The 25,879-nt window shown below is 42.4% G+C and overlaps 1 protein-coding gene across 2 annotated transcripts; it reads left to right on the top strand.

The window, feature by feature from the left end:
• The first annotated feature begins 178 nt into the window (after positions 1-178).
• LOC120810469 (uncharacterized) lies at positions 179-20,673 on the top strand. 2 transcript variants are annotated; one of them, XM_040165023.2, is made up of 11 exons: positions 179-371; positions 563-675; positions 779-925; positions 1,033-1,185; positions 2,213-2,322; positions 2,470-2,593; positions 3,568-3,660; positions 4,268-4,336; positions 10,256-10,309; positions 13,312-13,464; positions 19,044-20,673. In XM_040165023.2, exons 1-11 carry the CDS (start codon positions 308-310, stop codon positions 19,230-19,232), a joined length of 1,269 nt encoding a protein of 422 aa, XP_040020957.2. In that variant the 5' UTR covers positions 179-307; the 3' UTR covers positions 19,233-20,673. The 2 variants fall into 2 exon arrangements, with proteins under 2 accessions (XP_040020957.2, XP_040020958.2); XM_040165024.2 differs by having other exon boundaries at positions 180-371; positions 566-675.
• Positions 20,674-25,879: the final 5,206 nt, after the last annotated feature.

Below are 25,879 nucleotides of genomic sequence, written 5' to 3'. Positions count from 1 at the left end.
AGCATCTTTGTGGATTTTAAATCTAATGTCAATAGTCTAGGCTTAACTCAGTGTTAAATATTGCGTTTAAATGTTGTGTTAAACAAAATGCCAGACCTTTTACCACTTACCACCACGGTTATTTCAATTATTTCAAACCGCTCGTTATGTCCACTACCTCTCGCCGTAGCACACACACGGCGCCTGTTTTGAGCATGCGCACTTCGTTCCTCCAGCTGAGTTATACGCGTGTGTATCAATCACATTTCGGAAAAAGTCGGTTTCAAAAACACACCATTGTAAAAATACAAATTGTATTTTCACCACCATGGGAGGACAAGCAAAGGGAAAAAAGAAAAGCAAGCCGAAGAAGAAAGACAACCGCCGAAACAGTAATTATCTTCATTGGTACACCATATTGCTAGTATGTTAACGTTAAGTAACCTTTCAGTTAGCAGTAATGCTAAACGTTAATATGAATAAATCAATCTGTTAAGCTTTGTTCTAAACTCCTAACGAAACTAACGTTAAATGAGACAAAACTAACGTTGCCTCTCCGCTTTTTTTGTTTATTTGTTCACAGCAGACGCAGGATTTGTTGGATTGTCACCCCAAGAAAGGATGAAACTAAGAGTACACGAAAAAGCCAAGAAGAAGACAGCTGAGAAGTACTCCGTGGAACAGCTACTCGAAAAGGTGACATTGACAACATCAACATCCGCATCAAATACACGCCTTTTGAAATGCATTTTGAAATCTATTCGATGCTTGTTATTTCACGTGGTCCTCTGCTGTACAGACGGAGGAATACATGGACAGTTTTGACTTTGAGATGGCTGGCCTTTTCTGTCAACGAGCCCTGGATGTGGAGTCAACCAACCTGCAAGCTCTAGACATGCAGGGACACATCTGCTCTGAACTGGGAGACACGCAGAAAGCCAAAGGAATATCCTTTATGCATGTTTATTATTTCTCGTTGCGCTCATGTCAGCAGATCAGTCGTTTCATTTAACACTTTGAGTGAAGTGAGCCTCCTTGACCAATTGTCTTTAAGCTTTTCTGCGTGCTGTGGAGCTGAGCCCAGATGTTGGCCACAGTAAGTACATGTACCTTGGGCAAAGCCACACAGGCCAGGAGGCAGTGGACTACTACACTAAAGGAATACAAGTCCTGCTGTCCACATTGGAGAAAAACGCACAGGCCCCTGTGAGTGCACCCCATACATACTCTCATGTCCTCTATTACTTAGTTGTATATCCTTCACATTGACTATGTAGCTATGCTATTTCACAGAATGCTTAATGCTAGTGTAATGGTATTTATCTTCACAAGAGGGGGCTGTTTGACAGTATATAGAATAGCTACATCTTTTTATCTTTTGCATGCATTCATTTTCCCTTTTCATAACATGAACATTTATCATATTTATTATGTACCTTTTTATACATTTATTATATATATATATATATATATATATATATATATATATATATATATATATATATACAGTCCCGTCCAAAAGTATTGGAACGGTAAGGCAAATTCCTTTATTTTTGTTGTTCACTGAAGACATTTGGGTTTAAGATCAAAAGATGAGTATGAGACAAGCGCTCAGAATTTCAGCTTTTATTTACTGATATTCACATCTAGATGTGTTAAACAACTCACGACATACTACCCTTTGTTTGAACCCTCCGCTTTTTCAACTCTGGTCTCATACTCATTTTTTGATCTTAAACCCAAATGTCTTCAGTGAACAACATATATATATATATATATATATATGGAGGGACATTATCTGCCTATAAAGATTGTAACCCGATGTCATGTTTTTATTCCAGTTGAATTCACACTCCAACTTATATGGCTTTGTGTAACCGTTTAACTTTAAATAGCGTTTTGAGAGTTTTCGCTGTTTAGTGTAATTCAAATCTTCATTGGCCTTCTTTCCAGCATTCATTTTGAATTGGCATTGTAAGAAATACAAAGCTGTTACTAATAACGTCCAACATGGCTCTATTCTATTCAAGTGTCCTAGTAGGCATTGATATTGAGCCAGCGTGGACAATAGCAGGACCCTGAAAACTCTAAATGGAATTCTTATTCTTATTTCTAAAAAAAGTATCAATTTTTTAATAGGTATGTTGTGCAATGTTTTCCTCTATTGGACAACTTAATTATGTTTTTTTGTTAAACTCAATGGAACTTTAGACATGTTTAACGTCTTCTGCAGGCTGAAGCCGGAGCTGCTGTCCCCCACGAAGTGAACACTGAGCTCCCCACAGCGAAGGATGTGTGTATAGCCTACTGCTCGATGGCTGAGATTTACCTAACAGACCTCTGGTACGAGAACACACAGAGTAACACTCTTGACACTAACACACACTCACACTCACACACTCTTCTGTTTTTAATGAGTTAAGATTTGTTTTTCTCTCTGACTCGTATGTGTGTGTTTTTGTGTGTGTGTGTGTGTGTGTGTGTGTGTAGCATGGAAGAGGGAGCTGCAGACAAGTGCAAAGAGTTTATTGAGCTTGCATTACAGTATCACCATGACAACCCTGAGGCTCTACAGCTCATGGCAAGTTACCTGTTCAGTACAGAGAGAAACCAGGTCAGTCCACACACCCGCGCACACACACACACACATGCACTCACACGCACTCACACGCACTCACACAGGATGAGTTATTGCCACATTAAAGTAGGATTCTGCTGAGTTAATTATTCAAAGCAAATTGAATTGTATGCCATTAATCAGCAGATGGACACTGGCATTATCATGCACACGCACACACACGCATACACATACAGGTCATGCCAATAGGAATGTTATTTACTGGGCAGATCATTGAGGTCACATTGTCATCTGATAAATGAGAGAGCTGCAGCCAATTTGACTCAATTTGGAAAAGAACATTGCGGTATGAAGCATCTTACAATAGGTTTGAAAATATGTCTTGACTACATTTTACATATTTTTTCTTTTTTCTTTAACAAAATAATTTAATTATTATTAAGACATATCTAGTGACATAGCTAGTGACATATCTAGTGTTTTCCTGCAGCATTTAAAGTAATGCTGCAGGCAAACCTTTTTCCTGAGAAGCGTATGAGGAGCATTTTCAAGAATGCCACCAATTTTGTTTCTTCTTGAAATTTAAAAGTCCATTAAAAAAAAAGTTAACCCTTTAATAAAACGATTTTACAACGACATTCTAACTGGTGTATAGGTCATGAAAATGCACTTTTCTTTTTACATAATCTTTTTCGGAAAACTTCTGCGGGGCTGAAGTGGATTGGCAGTACTGGCTGTAAGCCGTAGGGGTCAGGCTGCCTCCAGTGTCACTTTTTATCACCCCGAGTACATCCACAGTCTTTAGCGATACTCCGGTAATAACTTTGACAGAAATATCAACCTAACCTCAGATTAATCAAAACACCATTGACGTTTATGGATCTTTCATTCATGTAAAAGTGATGTGGATTCACATTATTTTCTTTTGTTTTGTCTTGAGTGTATTTATCTCAATGAATATATGCAGGTTTAATTGTAGTTGCATTGTGTGTACATGTTGCTGTCTTCAGGAAGGCAAAGAATACCTGTTGAAGAGTGTTGGATTGTGGTTGCCTGCCCAGAAACAAAGTGCAGCTTCTTTCAGCACAGAGGAAGACATGCAGGTAAGTTGGAGCTGTACTTAGTAGTTCTCTGATAGCAACAAATACTCATCAGACCCCAGTTTATTTATAAAGCACTTTTATCTAACAGGATTTTCATAGAGTGCTTTGCTGCAAGCACAAACACAAGTATGCAGTAGGGATAAAAAGATAACAAAATGAGTGATAACAAAACGTAGAAGGATGGAACAACTAGTGCACAAACGTGTGTGTCTGTGCCTTTGTAAAGACACAGGAACGAGTGTATACAAAATGGTGTATACACAATGGTTAAATTAGTGAATCACTACAGGAAATTTGGCATACTGAAAGGATTGCATATAATGTCAAAGAAAGGATGGGTTCCAAATGAAACGCAATGGACTGCAGTTTGCATCCGGATGTTAATCAAATGGGATATAGGAGGGTTCAGGGTGATGATTTGAGACAAAACCCCTATCACAACTCTTATGATCTGAACTCTGCCTGCCCACACTCTTGCTCTGATTAACAGCCGCATTGGCTGCAGAATATTGCGTAGCTTGAAATTGGATCGCGCTATTATGAGAAGAAGGGAGGACCATGTTCGTGTAGACACTGTAGCGGTGACGGCGTTGTCTTTTCTCCCCAGGATGACATCCCACCGTACGAGTCTCGCGTCACGACAGCCAAACTGCTCATCGAGACGGAGGAATACGAGGTAACATGTTGTGCTCCCACACTGTGCTGTTGTTGGTCTGTATTTGTTTTGTAGTGGGAGGTTGGCTTGGTATTTGTGAAGTGTGCGTGCGTGTGTGTGGGAGCGCGCATGCGTTTGAGTGCTTCTCCTTTCTATTGAATAGCGCTGAAGGTGGGAAGGCCATGCATGGTCTTTATTCCCTCCAGAGTTCCGTCTCAATAATTTAAGCGTGGTATTTACGCAGAGGGTCAGAGGGTGCACAGGTGAGGAGGGATGTGTTGAAGGTGGGCGGGAGCGGCTTTATGATAAATTATCCCTGATATGCCGCGCTTCCAGATCACTGAAAAATGTCCAGTATTAATGGCCTTGATTTTAGCGGCTCGCTGTCTTAGGAGTCTTTAACACTTGAAGTAATTCTCCTGATTACTGCCACCAGCAACTATTCTCTGTTGTGATTCAGTGATTCATTCGTAATCACTCTTGTTCAGTGCTTGCTGGTTATTACTGACAGGAAATGTGATCAACAGTGAACAAATGAACAGTGCCCCCTTCCTCTCCCTCCTCTCCCCCTTCTCCCCCGCGCTCCTTAATGGTGTGTGTGCGTGTGCGTGTTGGGCTGTCAGGTGCGTCAGTGAAATGACAACTTCTCGGCCCACAGTTTCTGGCATGTCGTTTGTCTTCATCTTCCTGTTGGTGTCATGAAACCTGAAACGCACACTGCGCACATCCTCGCTGCCTTATTTTGCTGTACGGGTACAAATGCACATGCAGATCCACGGACAAAGTTGCTCATACGGTCTTGGCCGGCAGAGATGTGAAAGTTTTGGAGGGGAAACTGCGCTTGAGGACAGTAGTTTTCTGTCCGTCTGCGACTTGATAGGGACGTGGCCTCTCTGCTTTCCTTCTCTCCCTGTGGACTGTAAGTCCAGAAGAAAAGCGTGCAAGTGCGATGAATTTGTCTGTATTTGTTCCAAACTTTTGTTTCTGAGGCAAGTACATGAAACTCAGATTTATTTATTTATATATATATATATATATATATATTAGGGGTGTACCGATTCATTCACTGAATCGATTAATCGATTTATATTCCTGCGATCCAACTGAATCGATCTGTGCTCCGCAAATCGCCATTCCGGACGACATATATCGATTACAAATCGATTGAAATGGTTCATAATCAATTGTATCGATACTTGGAAACTTCACAAGTACAAAAACGGCATGGATGCGTGTTTGTTTGTTTGTTTTTTAGCACTTTAGACACGTTAAACGTTACTCGATTCAGTCTGCCTGTCTGTGACGTCATCAGTACAAAACTCGGAACAACAACAAAACACAGTGTGGAGGAGACGACTGCGAGCGAGACATTTACAAACCAACTTATCGATCCAGCGTGTGGAAACATTTTGGCTTTTGCAAACACGGAGGTGTTCTAAATAAGTCGGTCGCTGTTTGTAGAATATGTAGAAGCCAAATAAAAAACCACGGAAACACGACGAATCTTTCCGGCCATCTACTAAGGCGCCGTGGGATGAAACAACGCCGGCAGTCAGGCACCTCTAGCAGCGTCACCGCTGCAGCAGCAGCAGGTAACTCCAGCTCTGCAGACACCTCAGGCCTCGCCAGCACCAAACTCAACACCACAGTAACAATTGCCAAGTTCAGCTGTAAAGACATGCGACCCTACAATGTGGTTGGAAATCCCGGGTTCTGTGAATTGATCCAAACATTGTGTAATTATTGTGTAATGTTTACATTGAAAATGGCACTTGATTCAAATAAAAGGTTAATACATTTGCCATTAATTGTTTTTTGCTCGTTTATAATATCCATAATTAATTTAAACCTGATTTCCTTACAAGAAACAACAGGGATCTCGGAAACTTTGCCTGCACTGTCCAGTAAAGTTACTGAATCGATTTCAAGTCACTGAATCAAATCGAATCGAATCGTTCTAAATTAACCCAGATCGTCCATGAATTGAATCGGCAACCATGAATCGCGATTCGAATCGAATCGTTGTTAAAATGAATCCTTACACCCCTAATAAATATTATATTTTTATATATATATATATATATATTAGAAAATGCATTATGCTTTCTGCAACTAAATATAATATAATGCTATTTCTTGTAAATAGTAGTTTCTTTTGGAATAGCAAAAGTACAACAACTCTGTTTTTTGTCTCTCCGTTGGAGATTAAGCCATTTGTGTGATGAATGCAGTTTGGGCTATTATGTGGTTTGAGTTTAAATTGGAGCAAATGAGTGGTTTTGCAAAATACTAATTGTGTGATTATGTTACCCAAATTATCTCGTTGCATGATATTATCTCGACAGTTATTGGGGAGAAGATCATTGCAGAGTGTGGTGGGGACAGACTCAATACAGAGATGCCGTTAGGTGTTTGCAGAAAGGCTGTCACTGTAGGTGCACCACATCTTATCGTTTGTGACTAGTAGGTGACAGTCCAAAGAAATTGCTCACACATTGAATTTATGACCTTTGCTGTCTGAACTAGCACCTCTTCCCTTTTTGTTCTTGTTTCTTGAGGGTTATTTCATTAACGCAAATTAATTTCTCATGACATCTATAGAGGTGGTCACCAATTGGCAGCCTCTGCATTAATAAGCTAAAACCAAAGAAAAATGTGTTGTGCTACTATTAGGTTTATGAGATTATTATGAGAATAGTGTGCAGGGTATTGTTTTTGTTTTAAAAGGGGGAAAGGATGTAGAACATCAGGTAATTGTTTTTTAATGATAGTATCAGTGCTATATAGATATTTATTTAAAAAAAAAAACATAATCTGTCAAAGCCATGACTTCCAAAACCAGGAAAACATGTTTTCAAAATGAATTCTCCTATCAAGCTTGAAATTAAGAAAGGAGTTATTTAATACGGGGTAAATAAGGGGTCAGCAGCATGGCAACCATGTCATCAACAGATTCATTTCCACTCGTTTCATGCTCTTTGTAAATCAACTAGGAATAAAAAATATGGACGATTACATTTTAGCAAATAAAAGTATTTTGTCTTTGCAAGATGTGATTGGGAACAATAGGGAAAAAGTCAACAGAAATTGCTTTTCAAGTTATTTTTATTGTCCTTTTTGATTGCTTTTAAGGAGGAACACTTGAACGCACGTCAAATTGCTCTTATTACCCTAATGTTAATGGAAATTTGGTTGAAACACACCAGGGGTGCTTTAAATCAGCACGAGAGAGACAACTTCAAAAATGTAATTCTCTTTAAATATTACAGGGCCAGTTGTGCTGAAACAACTGGCTATTTAACATAAATGTTGATTGGTACATTTTTGTCACTCATAGATGCTGAACAAGATTCTGCTTGTTTTCTTCTTTTTGGACTTTTGGACTGTAGAAGTCCAAAAGTCCAAAAAGAAGAAAACAAGCAGAAAACAACGGTGTGGGCAAATTGTAATGGTCATTTTTCTTCTGAAAATTAAAAGACCAAACCACATCTGAAAATAGTGTTTTATTAATCACCAAATATTTTCCAAATCCAATAATTATAATTCAAAAAAGAAATCCTGCTTTGTTATCCCGAGACGTCACTTCAGGCTTGAATGAAAACCAAATGTGCTTTGTTGTAACAATGTCGCCCTCCGAGACCACAGTTTTTTTTCCCCGCCGTCAAACACACATACGCCCAAACTACCGTCATCATCGGCCATCACCACAATTAATTCACTTGCCACACAGCAGACACGCGGCCGGGCGGCCTGCGAGGTGTTTGCTCGCCGTAGTTTTCACGGCAGCTGATGGTTAGTTTCTCTCCTCCGTCGTTGTCATTCTTGTCGGCTTTCATGTCGTTCTTTGAGCATTTTTGTTCTCAAATTTAGCTGATGATGGAGAGCAGCTTGTACCTTCTGCTGTTGCTTGCAGTTAGCACTGACATCCCCAGGATTTATTTACTTAAGTGTGTGTGTGTGTGTGTGTGTGTTTGTACCAGTCTGTGTGTGAGAGATAGTGCTTGCCCTCGCTTGTAAAGTGATTTGTCTTTCTCCTGTCTCTGCCATGCGCTCTGCTAAAATTATTCAGTTAAACAAAATTGCCTGAAGATTACACACACACACAAACGCACAAGCACGCACACAAACACAAACGCCGCATGCACACAATGGCCATTATAAATGGTTCCCCGGAGGGTTTCGCATTTTTAAAGTCTTTTACAGGTCTTGAAATAAAGAGGACAGCATGTTCGTAGCGTCTCTGCCGTGTGTGTGTGTGTGTGTGTGTGTTTGTGTGTCTTTGCGGTGCGCCGTTGTTTATGGGCCAGTTTTCATTGTTTATTAGGCTCTTTCTGCCCGTCCTATGAATGTTCACACTTTTCCCTGGTAGTCCTCCCTCTTTCTGCCTTATCTTCATGCGAATATTAATCGTGTTGTTGTTTAGAGCGTGAAGGGGCTTAAGATTCTCTGAATCTTTAATCACTCGCCTCTGGGTTGACCAGTGTAGTTAGGAAGGAATACATATAATGGAGATGATATAATGGTTATCATTGCTTACTTATCTGGGCTGCCAGATATCTCTTGTTATATTTTTCAAAACGACCCGTGCTATCAGATGTTTATTACCCGTACAGATCTTTACTCCTCTCTCTCATATCGAGGGATTTGCTTGAATTAGTCAGAGTGAGTGTGTGTGTGTGTGTGTGTGTGTGTGTGTGTGTGTGTGTGTGTGTGTGTGTGTGTCCATCACATTGGTGTGATACAATGAAAGTCAAATAGATCATTCTGACGCCGCGCATGACTCCATTCATCATCTACTGGGATTAGGTGTTTTTGTTTGTGTATTTTTAATCAGTCATTAATTCATCAAAGACAATGGGTTTTCAACCGATAATTGGTCTGGCAATCAATCAGCTGGATCCCTGACATGGACATTTGCACACTCCTAATGAGATACCCTCAATTAACCTGAATCCGCCTCAGTCTACACGGACTGCTGACCTCTTTATTGCCGCAAGGAGCACGTAGGCTTAATGAAAAGAAAAGAAGTCCGCAGAGCGGGAGGGGAGAAAACGAGGAAGCTCTCCGGCTAATAAGACCGCCTTAACAAGAAAGAAGTGCTGCTTGTTGTGCTCACTGTTGTGTGTGTGTGTAGCTTTGTTAAAGTGTGTGCGTCTGCGTGTGAGTGCACGCCCTGGTGCGAGCATGTCTTTTATTCTTGCCCTTCACCACGGGTGATTGGCTAACAGTCGCCTCCAACCTGAAGTTGACAAAAATCAATATATCATCACCTGCAGCTTCACACACACACACACACACACACACACACACACGTCAGAATCCACGAGGAGAGAGGCAGAGCAAACCCAACACACGGCCTACTTTAGTCAAGGTCTGTTTTCTGTAATAGAAACTTCCCGCAGAGTCTGACCCAGACGGTGACGGTCTGCGGCTGAAAGTCACCTCGCATTAAACACATTTTAGACCTCAAAAAAGAGAGGGGGGGGTCCGAGCGAGACAATGGGTCAGGCTGATGTTTTAAGTTTACGACGCTTCCTATCCGGTGATGCCGGTTTATAACATATCGGCTGTTAATGTCTGTGAATGGATTAAAAGGGCAATCCAACGGAGCAGCCCGAGTGACTCATCGACCGCGCGATAAGCACTGCTGAGCGTCTCTATCGACGGCCTTGTCTGGTGTCCTGTTCCTATCGACGGTGTTGTGTACGGGGTGCACATCTCAAAGACGATGATCTGACCTTCTGATTGATCGAGCTGCGCAACACTGTGTTCAACAACAACACTGTTCAACAACGTGTATTATTCAAGTATTTTGAACCTCAAGTAATTTTCTTGTCTGACTATTTATCTGATGTTAGATATTTCAAATCTCATTTCCATCTGTTGACCCTCGTCCACTGTCCCTCTCTCTCTGTCTCCGTCTCCCTCTCTCGGCATCAGATGGCGGTGGATGTGTTGGAGGGCCTTCTGGAGGAGGATGATGAAGTAGTCCAGGTAAGCGATGTAGTGATGGCTCAGCTTTTATTATTCCATTGAAGAAAGTGGTTTTGTCTGCATCCGTGTTTTCATTTCATCAGTTGGTAAAACACAGAGAAGCTTAGTGCCTTTTGACAATGTGGGTTTTTGGTGTTGCTTTGATGGTTTTTGTATTTCCAGCGTGGTAGTCACTATTATGGTTTAAAACCTCCGAATCAAAATTCGTTGTAGAAGCAATTGACCAATCACAGCTTGTTGGGACTAGGAATGGGACTTCCCACTACCGAGTCACCAAGATACATCCATGAACGAAAAAAATATCAGTTAGAGAAATAACAAATCTTAAATATTGTCATGAGTTTGCCCCACTGAGCTTAGTTAGTAACACAGGAATGTGTTAACACACGCGGCAGGCAGAATGAATGACGTAACGCTGAAATAGTTCGCTGTAGGTCCGATTATCGGGCGGGTCCTGTGCACGTGTGAGTCACCTGTCAAGACGTAGGATTGAGTGATGTCTTTTCTTGTGCCCGCTGTCTTAATACTATGTTACAGTCTTACTGCCCGATCAGACCCCCTTTGTAGGCTAATCCTTTATCAGCCCAGAGGGAAGGAGAACTTCAACCTGTGCACATATTCGCTGCTGTTGAGCCGCTGATTCTGCACACCCGTCCCGCCTCGCAGCGCTCATACGCGGTGATGTACCACTGCGAGCGTGAATGCTTATTAGAGAGTGACGTAAATGGCAGTATTTTCTGTGCTTTAGTAGTAAGTATGTGCCGTCATTGTGCTCTAAATCCCCACTGTTGGTGGCAGATGAAGTGAAGGTTTTCCACTGAGTGTCAGATTCAAGAACACAGCAGTCTCCCTCTCTCCCGTCACCCTACTCCCCCTCAGGCTCAGCCTCCCACACACACCCCTGAGCTGACAGATTGAGAGCAATCATCGGGGGGCTGAACTTTTAAACTGGCTCCAGAGACGTACAGCTGTGACAATCGATTTGAGCGGGCCTGCAGCCAATCACACATGCATACTAGTTCTATTGGTCAGGAGGTGTTCTGTCAGGTTGCACCGAAGTTATGTTGCTAGTCACATCGGGGATGTCAGAAGTGAATGACAGACACATTGGACTGCTCGCTCTCCTCCTTTCCCCCTCTCTCTTCCCCTCTTTGTCTTGTCTGTCTTCTTTCCTCTCTTAAGTGCAGCCGATAAGTTGCAAGCATCCGTCTGCGGCGTCTTGCTCTCGCACATCTCAAAGTTGGAGACTTACTTAGAAAAATGTTAGGTCTGCACAAACGACAGAGCCGGGTTCCTTGCAAACCCTGTTTCAAAGGTATTCAGTCAATCCATAATGCTTTTGTTCTTCCTTCAGCAGCACCATATGGGAACTAAGATGTGCCTTCACTTTGAAGTGACAACAGTCCCCTTGATTTGATTGACAGACGCAAGCTTGTTTTATTAGGTGTTCTTCAGTCCGGGGTTTTGGTTCTGAATACTGCGTTCTCTAAAAATCGCAATTAACCAACTTATTTCATGTCGCAATTGTGAGCGTAGGAGTCGCCTTTTACTGCATTAACAAATATGTATCCCAGTGGAACATCTGTGAAGCATTCTTTGCTTTTAATGCAGTTAGAATTTGGGATTTGTCTCACCCAATTTGTAACCTTCTCTCCTGGACATAAATATACACAAGAACATATTTCTGCATTCACAAGAAATGTTTCAGTAATATAAATATCATCCTGCTGGTTCTGCAACATTACTGCATTGATCCAGTGCTGCTGTTGTTCTGATAAGTGTAGCTGCAGGGGTTAGCCACCCACTCAGCATGCTTAGTGGCAATTCTGAATTCAGTGTGGTGGGCCTTTTTTTTTTTCTTTTTCTAAGCTAAATTGTTTATTTGGCAGAGATGCAGGTCCCTACTGCCTCTGCCCTCATTGAATAATGAACAAAGTGAGTATTTTTGTCTTGGTTTTTGAAGAATAGTGGGTTGGTGATCTCTGGCCTTAGATGAGAGGAACATACACCTCCTCAAGTTCTCCCAGAGTTTAAAATAATTCAATTTAGAGGAGGAAGAGCAAGCCCGGCGCAGTAAACGGAGCTGTGTGGGAGAAGAAATGCTCCTGTTTGGTTGTGTCTAAGCAAAATTAGGCCACAACTTTTTTTTGTTTGGAATTCTCCTTATATTGATGAGGTTTTGATGAGGTTCAATCACATCCAGTTAAGATATCCTTAACATGTAATTTACGAGGTGCACGGTTCTAACGAGATATGTCGGTTTGTGTCATAAACGTGCGAAGGGTTTTATGTTTGCAACTTAAGAGGCACACTGATGGATAAAACAAGATGGTACCCCAGGTCTGAAGGTACAAAGATATGCAATAGTTGAACCTACATGATCAAAAGACTGAATGATTATTCCACACACTAATGTGGGGATTATTAGCCGTTTTAAATTGAATTTTGTTTGTACGGGTCAATTTTGAGACGGATGTGGTACTTCTGTCCCTCCAAAATCTACTCCCAGGCAAAATATTGAACTAATTAAAGATGATATTAAACAATATTGTCTCCTCTAAATAAGTGGCTAATATTGGACACAACCTAATGAGTATGATCTGATTTGAAATGCAGAGAAGGTCTTTGCCGTTTTCATGTTATTACACTATGTCTTGGTACTTGGATTTTTCTGCTATAGAAAGACAACAAAGAAATTGGTGCGGCAGATCACAAGACCGGTCTGAATTATTTTTGAAGCTGCAGTATGTGCATTTACATGCATGCATCATTCGTAAATGAGAACGGTGCATGTCAAGACTGGATCGCGTTAACATTCCATGTTACACGTGAGAAACCCGTCCAAACAAAGAAGGATGGGGGGTTTTATGCAGAGGTGCCTTGTGAGGGTTACAAATCGGTTTCCTTCGTCACAGCCCACTTCCTGCAACACGGAACACTTTCTCTTTGTCTGAATCCTCCTGACACCCTGGATCCCGCCTCCCTTTCTCTGTGACACCCAGGTGTGGTATCTCTCCGGCTGGGTGTGCCACCTCCAGTTGGAAAAGGCGAAGGAGCAGCAAGAAAGAGACGGCAGAGACGTGACGGAGGTGGAGGCAGAGGAGTGGAAGGCGTTGAAGGAGGCGGCCCGATCATACCTGACCAACGCTAAGAAGGTAATTCGGCTAATTCTTTTAAAAAACTGTTTCTCAGACAAATTGTGTCCTAACTTTTGACTGGTACTGTATTTCCAAACTAAACTACTGATGATCGGGAGGATAATTAGCAGATTGATCCAAAATGTAAGTTGTTAGTTCAGCCATTTAATATAACACAAAGAGGAGCCGTTTATCTGCAGTAATTTTGGTACTAACTTGATACACTTGAATACAAACTTCATACTTTTGACTTAAGAATTTTACGTATCATTCAGTATTTTCATAGTGTGATACTTTTACGTAAGTATGTTAATAGGCTTTACGTAAAGAATGAATACTCCCGTACGATAGTTACATCTAGTACATTGTCAGAATAAATAAAACTCCAATGAATCTGTTCTTGTCACAGATGGAGTACGTGCAGTCCTGTGACTGAGAGGATTTTAACTAAGCTCCATTGTTGCCAGAGAAATGTCTTTTAGTGCAATCTCAAAGAGGTTTAAATATACCGCTGTCTGTCTTCCATTCCCCATCACACACGCTCACACACACCCCAAGTAATGTGTCTCATTCATTCTGTCATTCTGTCAGGGAGCAATGCCTCCATGGGGCCATGATTCATGTTAGTCTAAAATCCAATAGGCTTGTAAATCAGACGGCACAGACTGAGGGACAGAAGGCCCCACCTTCCATTCTTTTTTGCTTCTCTCTACTTTCCTCTCCTTTTTACCTCTCACCCAACTGCCCACCTCCCCTCCTACTCTCCCACAACATTGTGTTCCACTACAGATGAGTAGGGGCAGCCGAGGGGCCATATTTTAATGCCTGTCTCTCTGGCAGGCCGTGTAGTGACAGGTCGGTCTAACCAGCATCCACTGGGACGGGAGGAAGGCAGCGCCCTGGAAAGAAGCTGTGGGAACGAAAACAAAGGCACTCGGCTTATTTGAGCTGCCAGCTTCGTAGTAAGAGTTAATTCAGATTAAAAAAAGAAAATGGAAATTGAGAAACGGGGAGAATGAACTGCTGAAAAGGAATGCTGGGGATTAAAAAGGTGAAAGACCTGCAAAACAATTGGGTGAGGCGGCAGAGCGTGACAAGTAAACAGCATAGCTGTTTCTTTGTGGAGTGAGTGAAGCAATGGGCGCAGAATAATGTGAAAGGTAAATTCACCGAGGCCTTGCAACGGTGAGGTGGAATGTGGAGAGAAAAGCCCCCACTGAGGTTCAATTAATTCCTCATCTAGCAGCTTCTGCACATTGTGAAATCAACATTCTCCCTTGTTTATATCAGTGCTTTGTTCCCGAGCGTCACCGTGAGTGTTAATTATTAACAATGACTCAATCTGCTTGTTAAAATGGGCCCCAACATGGAAATGAGGCCTCGAAGCCCAACGGCTTGTTTTTTCCACTATAACTGTATGACTTTGTGGGGCGTTAAGACCACGAGAGGAAGCACGCGGCTGTGCGCACCTTATGCGGATGCACATATTTAATAATGGTTGTGTGTGCCAACTTGCGGTGCTAATTATGTTTCAAAGATGTTCTTCAATTCTTGTGGTCTCTCTCTCTCTCTCGCCCCCCCCCTTCCTCCTCCTCTTTACAAACACACAAAGAGATTGCATTCTATAAAACGAATGATGGGGAGGAACGGACGGCTTGAGAAGACAAAGTGTCTTCATGCTGCACTTCTGACAAAGTGCAGCATGATGAGCAGGAGAAGGAGAACGAACGGGGAGGCGAGGAAGGGGACCGATTGCATGCTGCATGTGGCTGTGTGGTTGCGCGGGTGCAGAGGGGGTGTAGCTGGGGAATAGTGACGAGGGTAAAATCAATAGTAAACTGGACGTAAAATGGGTGCGATTTGAAGAAGGATCTGCAGTGTACGCACAGAGGACAAATGTATTTATGTGTGTGCGCGAGTGTGCACAGAGGCAGCTGGGGCAAACGGAGGTCAAAAGCTTTACTATTTGAGGTGTCTGAAAGGATATCCCATGAGCATAGATTCTGGGGAGGGCTGGGCCAGGTGTGCTTGTCATGCAGTTTTAATGCCTTTCCCTCCAGAGGATGTGACCGGAGAACAGAAGTGTTAAGTTGCGAGTGTGTGTGTGTGTGTGTGTGTGTGTGTGTGTGTGTGTGTGTGTGTGTGTGTGTGTGTGTGTGTGTGTGTGTGTGTGTGTGTGTGTGTGTGAGAGAGTTTGCGCTCAGCCCGCTTGAGACGTGCTCTGTTCACACTCGAGAAGGTCTAATCTCAGTGTCACACACTCGCCACCGAGGGACTCTGTGTATGTTTCTATGACGGAGTGAGACAGAAGTTAAGAGAATGAAAACGTGTCAAAACGGTTCATCTAATTAATGTTGTTCTTACTGATGAAGAGACGGTTGGAGTTCTGTGTTTGGTTCTAAAAATGGGTTGCGGAAAACAGGATTGAGGATACAGAGGGATGTGTGTGCCCGCGCACATGCAGGCTCAAGTGTGAGATGTAAAAGTATGAAGAGGCATCTGTCTCCTTGAAAGGAAGGTCATCTGGTGAGGGGGAAGGAGAGGGAGCGACAGAAGGCAAAAGGAAAATGAAGTAACAGACGAGGTGAAATGGGCAAGTTAAGCATAGGTGTGAAACAGAAGGTGAACAATGATGAATGATTAGTTTTTCACCACATAATCATCCGGTCTTTTCTAAAAAAGAATTAGGGGGGAAAATAATCAATTTAGGTATAAAGGGTACATTAATACTGCTGCAGTCTGGACCAAAGCTAGCAGATATAGATAATCAATGCTGAATGACACTATTAGGTAGCCAAACTAATTAAGTAATTGTAGAGAAAAAGAGGAATTAAATGTGAACAATTATTATTCTTCGCAATTGGTAAAGTTTAATTTCCTTTCTTACTTTTTCATTATGGAGTCTGTACTCCTTTAAGCCAAGCAGATGGCAATATAATGACCATAAACAGGGTGCGCCCTCATTCAGCTCCAGAAGCACTGCTTCATTGTGCACTTTAAGCAATCATAATTCTGTTTTGTATTAAAATCCATAAGCCTGTTCAATTCTGCAACCAATAGATGAAGCCGTTACTGTCATTCGCATGAAGTCAAATGTGCCGGCTCCGTTGACGCATGCCATTTCGTTGTTTGGAATCAAAGTATCCAATTGGTTTCCCTGAACAGCAAAAGTACATTGAATTTAACAATATGGGTCGAAGGCTGGACAATTTGATTTAAAAGTGCAGAAACACAGTAATACCTTGAATTCATCAGGACACGTTGTTGCTATATTGTGTTTATTTATTTTGTAGATTGAGATGATGTTTGACCGTTATCCCATTGTGAACAGCAGACAAAAATACTTCAATATTTCAATAACATGCGAGTATAAAAAATCCCAACATTATACAGCCATTCAATTGGCACTAAACACAAACTGCACTACAGTTAAGCAGTTCTATGCTCAAAGCTCCATCTTGAGCCAATGATGGTGTTGAGGAATGAGGAGCACAAAAGTTGTTCAAATTCATCCTTAAAGCACCATGAATGTCTGTACATTTAGAAATGCCATCCAATAGTTGTCAAGAAACCACTATTACACATCAATGTCAAACTCTCGACAATGCAATTCCTACAGCCAACAAAAAATAGCATGTAGAGGATTAGAACAGACATGTCAATGCAAGTTTAAATTGCTGTTGTGTGTGCATCTGAGTTGTTGTGTCGGTGGTCAATTGTGCTTCGGTCTGTGACTTAGGGCTTGAAAGTAGAGCAAAGTGGACCATGAAAGAGTTCTACGATTGCATACTCTCACACGTAGACACACACACACACACACACACTCTCCCTCCCTCTCTGCGCAGCTCGCTGGGCCGTGAAAGTGAGAGGAGAAAACATAGGCTGTTGTAAATGAGAAATGCCTGTGTTTCTTGCCAAGGCGATGCTGAACTCCGCAGTGTTCGGTGCGAAATGTGTAAAGAATAGCTGTTGTTTGTTTGGTTAGCTGAAAGCATCACAATGATTACATCCTATCCAACAGACACAAAGATATTCCCACGAAGAAATGCAATTCAGTTCATTCAGTATTGTACTTTTTATTCTTCTCTTGCACACGGTCTCAGAGTTTCTTACATTATTTCTCCTTTGCGACTTATGAAAGACACCCTGTGCATCGTATACCCAAGGCTGTGCTGTGCAATTATTCTGGGCGTTGAGTCTAGCCTATTGTCAGGCAAACCCAACTTTCATTCATACGGCTTGTTGTGGATAAACATCTCCAGGCATTTCAGTGACGTTGGCAGAATGTGTGTGTGTGTGTGTGTGTGTGTGTGTGTGTGTGTGTTAAAGAGGCTGAGAGGGTCAGCTCCCCCCCCGGTATCAGGGCCTGGACCTGGGTCACGCTCCACCTCCCTGGAGCGCCAACCTGCGGAGACGGCTTCCACTCATATATACACACACACACACTTACACACGCACACTACATATTCTTACACTCCAAATGAGTTCCCGTGGGACTGCGTGTCTCCTGTCAGGACCTGCTGTTGCTTAGAGACCGGTCCTGGGGCAAAGCAGTCACACACCCTCTGCTTCACTCTCCTGGCCTTGTTACACTTTTAGTAAGAATGATGGCACTCTGCTCCCTATTGTCCATGAGCTTGTGTGTGTGTGTGTGTGTGTGTGTGTGTGTGTGTGTGTGTGTGTGTTAGATAAATAGAATACTATTCTTAGATCTTATGAAAAATTCCCCACTTGTCCTGTTTTTCTGATAAGTTTTGTTTCTGGAAAGAAAAACCGAGACATACATTTCTATTTCGCTTCCCCTTTGCTCTGTAAATGCAGCCGGTCTGAAACACATTGTTATGCTTCGCTGTCCTCGGCGGTGGCTCCAGTAGTTTTATCACCCAACTCCACTTTGAGTTTAGTAATTAGACACAAGCAGAATATTTTACAGAGATAAATGTGCCGGCTGCTTTAAGAACAGGATTTTTTTTTTTTTTTTTTAATCTTGCTCCTTCACGGCATATTTCACTGAGATAACAACTTTAGATATGTGTGTGTGTGTGTGTGTGTGTGTGTGTGTGTGTGTGTGTGTGTGTGTGTGTGTGTGTGTGTGTGTGTGTGTGTGTGTGTGTGTGTGTGTGTGTGTGTGTGTGTGTGTGTGTGTGTGTGTGTGTGTGTGAGTAAGTGCACATGTGCTCCACATAACCAAATGTGCCCCTGGATACATTGTTCTGTGTGTGTGTGTGTGTGTGTGTGCGCGCATGCAGGCCGTGACAGCAAGAGGAAGATAAATGATCTTTTTGTCTCTTGTACGGTTGAACGGTGTGTCAAATGTGCTGATTTGCCAAATGAAAGACAAAAACTGTTTACCGGCGTTTTGTTAGCGTCACTGTCGCACTGACAGAATGCAGCGGCTGTTGGATATTTCAGGCGGCCTAAGCAGCACGAGGAGACTTAAAACCTTTTCACTCGCCATATCTCATTCTGCGTATTGCCTCCGCGGCACAATTTCCAATCTCAGCATTTCTGCTGTATAACCTACTTTCTATTTCAAATATCCATTTTTGCGCTGACCTTACTTGCCCATTAAACACTTGCATTTCCCTTTTTCCCAGCTGTACAGTAAGTTGCGATGTGATGACCAGCCAATGTTGGAGCACGTGGAGCAGCTGCTGGGCGAGCTGGGAGGAGAGCTGGCAGGAGAGGAGGGAGACGCACCCTTGAATGAAGACTATGAACCCTGTAGTGATGATGATGAGGAGGAGGAGGAGGGCGACGACGTAGAGGCCCCCATGGAACACTGACAACAGCCCCTGTGATTTCCCTTCTCCCAATGAGAACGCCTCCCTCTAGTCAAAATGTTCTCATGCGCTCTATAAGTGTCTTTTGTATTGACTGTCCTTTCCCGCCAGTTTATCAAAGATTACATCTGAAATCAAGTGAGATGCACAAAGGAGCGACGTTAATAGCAGAAGTCTACTCAATCTCTTTCAGTGAGTTTTTGAATGCTTTTGATGAAATGAATGCATACTAGTTACGCTTCCCTTAATCGCCATGATAGATGTTTTACTTCTTACCAGTTTGCCTCTCATAACACACCCACACATTTGACTCGAACAAACAAACAAACATACATGGCAGTTGTGCGCACACACACAAATACAAAAGCGTCACGTTAATTACTTCAGCTCATCCTCAAAACAACAGCAACAGTGTTTCCCTCTCAGACAACATGTCAACAGGAAGTAAACCTCATTAGAGAATTGTGTCTGCTAACAATCAACACTGCCTTTACATGTAATAGTAAAAATATTCCAAGTTGATATACAGGTCTGGAACTCAATGCCATTCAGTTTGCACTCCCGCTTTGCTCCCTTTTTATTTTTGTTAAATCATTGGATTCAACCAGACGAGACATAAAAGACAGAATTTGACATGCATCAAGATTCTTTCTGTCTTCAAAGTGGCTGTCAAAGCCTTTCAACAGGAGAAAGGGGCAACTGTTTTTCTTTTCAACTAGATTTCACATCGCAGCTTTTTAAAAGTCTCCGGCGCGGCTACGTTACTTAACGACATGGGTGGTGTAATGGCACGACAGATGATTTTTACTACTATTTTTTTACAATTGAATGGTGAAGGGTGGTAGAACAGAACAGATCAAATCTTCTTTGGAAGGTTAGAAAGTCATTAGAAAAACATTTTTAACCCTAAAGGCAAAGAAGGCAAAAAAATGTTTTTTTCAAAAGGATGTTCATGGGATGAAAAAAATGAGCCACAATATGTCAGACTGAAAATATCTAAAACCTACAGTGTGACAATAGTTTTCCACATTACAACACCTAATATCTCTGAATCTTTCCAGTTAACTCTGAAAACTGGGATTGAATAGCCCAATTTCCTCAGTATTAAAAATATTTGCAAAAAATATATATATATATAACAGTTTGTTACTTTTCTCGAGTCCTGATATATTTATAGAGCAAATCCATGTGTGCGCACATATACCCCAGTGTGTCTCAATGCAACGTGCCTGTTAACAAACACCACAGGCATCCACTGCTGCACGGCTCCTTTGAAGAATTTTATAACCAGTAAATGGGAACGTTATCTGAGATCCTGCTCCTGATAGCGACCCGGCTGCAAGCTAGAAAACCAGTTTGGGAACACAGGGGTTCAGATACCTTGATCTGATTGTGTATGTTTGTGTTTAAGGAGTGTTAAATAAAACTCAGGAGAAACAACAGATATGACAGTGTGTGCTTGTGTCTATGATGCACCTATTGATAAGTTAATGTGATGTGATGTGTTATTTGTTGACCCAGCTCTCAGAAACCCCGTGATGTTTAATGTATGATGATGCACCCGGGATACAGACCGAGAGGACCGACTACCTGCAGAGATGCTGTCATCTAGCATTTGGCTTTATAATTAAAATGTAGTGTTATGTGGGTTTCTACATCTCTGTGTGTGTGTGTGTGTGTGTGTGTGTGTGTGTGTGTGTGTTTTACCGTCCATGCGGCTCATCTGCTGCAGTCCTCTGTGATTAATGACTCCGGGGGGGAGTGAACATCGGCGGTCAGCCCTTCCTGGTTATTCTGAGCTGACCTAGTGTGAGTCGGCCATCGTGGACACAAAGCATCGGGTGATCTCAAAATCCTTGGCCATTCTCTCACCTGTACATCAGGCTCGGCACGGCGGGGCTGCTGTACCCGGCTGTGAGTGGAGAGAGGGGCCTTTCTACACAAGGACAACACATTCAATCACAGGGAAAGTGCACCTGCTGTTTGCTTGCATGCTTTCCGGCTCTGGGTTGAAAATTGCTCTCTGAAAGGCCAGAATGGCTCTCTTAAGAGGCTAAAACGCAGGAATAACCAGCCTCTTGTTAATATAGTTCAATGTTGCAGAGCTTATTTGTTTTGAGGTTTCGAATGACCGGTAATTAATAAATATCCATAAACCAAACATTAATTAAAATGCATGCTGGGATAATGCCTGAGGTGGAAGCATACGTTTAGATGTGTCATTTTTTACCTGTATGGCAAGCAGACTTTGGAGACACAGCATGTGCTCAGTCTTCAGGGAAACAAGCCCCTAATTAGTATTTGTGTGTATGCGCATGTGCTCATATTTATTTTTTAATAATCGACATAATGAGATGAGGAGGGGGAATAATCCTGGATTAACAGCTTTAAAATGCATGTGTCGTCTTGTAAAGTCCTGATTGGGATTTTATCATTGAAATACACACAAATGCTGCACAAACCACACCCACACAAACATACACGGCCATAGACAGATAGCGAAATGCTACAAGCTGTGTGTGCATGTGCTGTTTGTCCTGTGCTGATGTACAGTATGTGTGTATCATGGATCTTAATTAGAGACTTAAGCGGGGTGCTCCTCTGAAGGGATTAAGGGGGAAATTATCAGAATCTGGAGAATTAAAGCTGAAACCAGTTAAACGGAAACAGGAGGAGGGAGATCAGCACTCAGAGGAGTAAGAACTTAGTGAGGCAAAACACTCACATGTTCACTTGTGTAAATTGTCCTCTTAAAGGCCCACGCGGGCCCTCAAATTTATTTCAAAGTGTACGAGCTATCCTTTCAAACTCTTACAGCCGGCAGCTTGAAGAATGCATTTGATGTTGTTGGAAAAAGTGCAATAATGTTGCACCTTAGTCAGTATTAGTTAGGCGACAGAAAGCCTGTTCTCTTCACACAGAGGTACCTTGTGTTCTGGATCATCTGATAATTAATGTTTGTGCGTCAATATTTATAATCTTCGATGGTACTCCGGGACAGAAATGCAGACCGGCCACACAAAGAAGACCGAGGACTAAACCGACTCCCCTGACTTAAGGACTGACGGACAGGAACTCATCTACATGCCGGTCCTTACGCCGTGGCCGTGAACTGTGAGTCAATGACGTAATGACAGTATGTTTTCCTGACATCCACTGTGAGAATCCATGAATCAACCGGCGTTTATCGTCTGCAGGGAAACCATTTCCTGAATGGGATGGATTTCCTGGATAATGGCTGCACTGGGTCTCATGTGGGAAAAGCTCTACTGCTGATTGAAGTAAAGGGTTAATACTCACAGCTTTGTGGGGCTTAATGTGATTATCAAAAGGTGATATAGCTTTTCTCACAGTGGTTCTTTTTGCAAAATGTGCCCTTTCCCCTAAATCAATATGGCAAGAGGTCAACGTCCATTATTCAGTCCATTTCATTGTTTTAAATGAAATATCTGTGGAGGAAAGGCTTTCGTGGTTTTCTCTTCATTGTATTTTGCAGAAACTCATTACCAATACTCAGGATTAACTCTCAGTCGTCCTCGTCATTGATCCGTGTTTTTTTGTCACTGAGGCTATTTTAGACTACCCTGCTGCTTCTATTGTCGGAGAATTTTCCGTGCGCATGCACAGACGCACGACCGCACAACAGTTTGCGTGTGCGTTGTTTTTTTTCTTTTGTGGATGCACGCATAATCTTTGGTGGGAACATCTGTCTGTCAGAGATAACATAACCAGAGAATTAGCTGTGCTGTCTTACAACCGAGCATCACATCTCACTATTACAGCCTCCTGAATTATACCCTATCACACCTCTATATATGGGTGTGTGTGTGTGTCACTCAGTGTAAGCGATGTGCTGACACTGTCATGTCCTTGGGGTGCCTGCCAAGTTTAGGAATATCACAGAGCCCACTACCTCATCTAATCCTTAAATCCATCATAGAACGGATTTCACATAACTTCTGGATAATACAAGTCATTCACAAACAGGTCTCTCATCAAAAATGCAGCATTAAGTTTATAGAACATAACAAAAATAGATAGCATTTTATTTTAAAGGTGCTGTATTTGGCCCCCGAATTATAGTGTTATGCTGTTATATCTTTTTGATGCAAACGCTCAAAACAGCCTGAAGCCACTTAGCTTTCCCTGTATGGCACCTGCAGCAACATCAGCGTCTCTTGGTGCATCAGTGGTGACAAGTTGCTATTTGATGTGAGAAGCTTAAAGTTCAAAAGGCAACTATAGCAAAATGAGACATGGACCTAAAATCAGCAGCTATGTAGGATCATTTACAATCAAACGTGATCACCAAGAGGACACCCCAACTATGGAAAATAGAATTTGTGCACTCTAATCTCGAAAGACTCAATCCTTTTTAACTTTATTCTCACTCGGGACTTTGGAATGTCAGTTGTTGGCTCAGTGGAAGAGCTGAAATATTACCCTCGTTAGAACTTCTATTCCTAAGAGGAACAGATATTCAGTAAAAAGATGTAAATTGGAGTGGAACGGCCTGGTACTGTATGTCACGCTCTGCCTCGACTCAAGAAAACTTTTAATGAATGTCTCCGCGAGAGAAAAGGTATAAGGGGGGTCGGGGGGGGGGGCTCTCCCATGTGCAATAATAATAATACTGCAAAGCACCTTGTGCTCTGAATGTCGCTGCTGTACGGCATTCAAAGTGATAAAAGAAACAAACGTGGACTCTGAATGAGGGGAATTGAGAGGACGAAGTGTAATAGTGCCTTTTCTTCTGCACAGAGAACAGCCGGGGGAGCCGAACGCAGCCCCGCTGACCCGGTTGAATCAAAGAGAAGGGTAAGAGGCGAGACCACAAACGTGGAAAGAAAGGGAGAGAGCAAGAGATGGAAAGTGTCTCATTTACACAGCATTGCAATTTGGGTCGATGGATCGCTTCAGTAGCTGCGAGGGGGCATTTTTTGCTCCGTGCAATCTATACCCGCAATCTAACAATCAAATGTGGTGCCAATAGAGCAGTGAGCTCTCTGTGATTGCTGCTGTATTTGACTGAGTGCCAGCTTTAGTTTTTTTTTTTTATACCTCATTAATTCGTAGGAGCGACTGACTGAGGAAACCACTTCTTCTCTGTCATAAATCAAGCGTACACTCCCGCGTGCACACAAACACGCACAGGCACCCTCGTTGCAGCAAAACATGAACACACCAGGGGGGCAAATCTCAGGGCTTAGTCAATGATTCAATCAGTCACTGACAGAAAGTACAGTGGTATCGAGATGACTTATTTCCGCACGGCCTTTGTTTGGATAACTCATGTGTGTATACGTGAGTTTCAACAGAGCTTTCTGTGATTTGATCCCCCCCCCCCTGATTGATCCCCTTTTGACTTTCTGAGTGATTTTCACAGAAAATGGTGCCAAACTTTGGAGTGGGTCGATTTTGAATCATCTCAGCATTGGACTGAGAAGATCATTTTAGTATCTGAACATTACAGTCAGGGATAAGGACTAAGCAGTAGAGTGTGTGTGTGTGTGTGTGTGTGTGTGTGTGTGTGTGTGTGTGTGTCGGGGAGCGTGAGGTAGAGATAGAAAGGTTTGATGCTGTAACCGCTGCTAATTATTGCTGCTCTATATTTCACATAGTCTGTTTGATCTCCTGTCCTGTGGAGAGAGGGATTCTCTGTTTCGGTTTCTTACCAACTTACACATTTGTAGACCCGAACGCACGCACACACACACCTACTGGTTTTTACTACACATGCACACACGCACGCACACACACACACACACACACACACACACACACACACACACACACACACACACACACACACACACACACACACACACACACACACACACACAAACAAGCAAGATCAGAGGTCACAAGGAGGAGAAAGACGAATTGCGTTCTAATTACCGAATCTCTGCAGGGGTTGACTTATATTTCAATCCAACACCTCAGGAGTGGGAGTGTGCATTTTGTGTCTTGTTTTAGTTTGTGTATTTATGTCACTGCTTGCTGAGTGCTGGGCTGTGTTCACTGATATCATGGAGGACAAATCAATCCAATCTCTCAAAGCACTGTGGGTAGTCCAAGCCCATGGACCATCTGGAAGGCGCTCTGTTCTCCTCCGTGTTCTGCTCCCTGAGTGTCGACCGCTGTGGTGATCAACTGTTTGGCAAGCCGCTTTAATACATCTGCGCCTTCACCAACAGCCAATCCATGGACGTATAGTAACAGTTACTAACCACCATTGCCTTTGGCAACGCAGGCAAGGAATTTTTTTTTAACCTCACATGTATAACATCCAATTACAGCTGTTTTCTGCAGAGCGGAAGTCTTGGAACTTGGCTTTGGGCAGCCCCAGTGCTGTGAACCAAAGGTCAGACTGGCCAAAGAATTGTGCTTCTTTGGGCACAGTATTTGCATTGAAAAAGCCAAGATTAATTGGTTTAATTAAATGAGTATGGCACTTTTTAAAGGGCAACATCTGCTACTGACAATAACTAATCCTTCTATGATTTAGAAAGGCAGAAAAAAGAAACTAAACATCATGGTCACCTTAAATTAAATGCTCTTATTATCTTTTCCTCAGACATTTTAGAGTAGTGTTTTTAACCTTTCGAGATCATAACCAGTTTTAAGATATGAGAAATGTTAAATTCAGA

Source organism: Gasterosteus aculeatus, chromosome 20 (genome assembly GCF_964276395.1).
Source record: "Gasterosteus aculeatus chromosome 20, fGasAcu3.hap1.1, whole genome shotgun sequence".
Lineage (NCBI taxonomy): Eukaryota > Metazoa > Chordata > Actinopteri > Perciformes > Gasterosteidae > Gasterosteus > Gasterosteus aculeatus.
Note: the sequence above shows the minus strand (reverse complement) of the source record. Positions and strands in the feature narration are given on the sequence as shown.

What these genes read in the sequence shown, in the direction of transcription:
- LOC120810469 (XM_040165023.2), top strand. Translation starts at nt 308, where the DNA reads ATGGGAGGACAAGCAAAGGGAAAAAAGAAAAGCAAGCCGAAGAAGAAA. An exon ending in AGAAAAACGCACAGGCCCCT is followed by an intron (nt 1,186 to 2,212) that starts GTGAGTGCACCC and finishes CGTCTTCTGCAG; the next exon opens with GCTGAAGCCGGAGCTGCTGT. An exon ending in GCACAGAGGAAGACATGCAG is followed by an intron (nt 3,661 to 4,267) that starts GTAAGTTGGAGC and finishes TTTTCTCCCCAG; the next exon opens with GATGACATCCCACCGTACGA.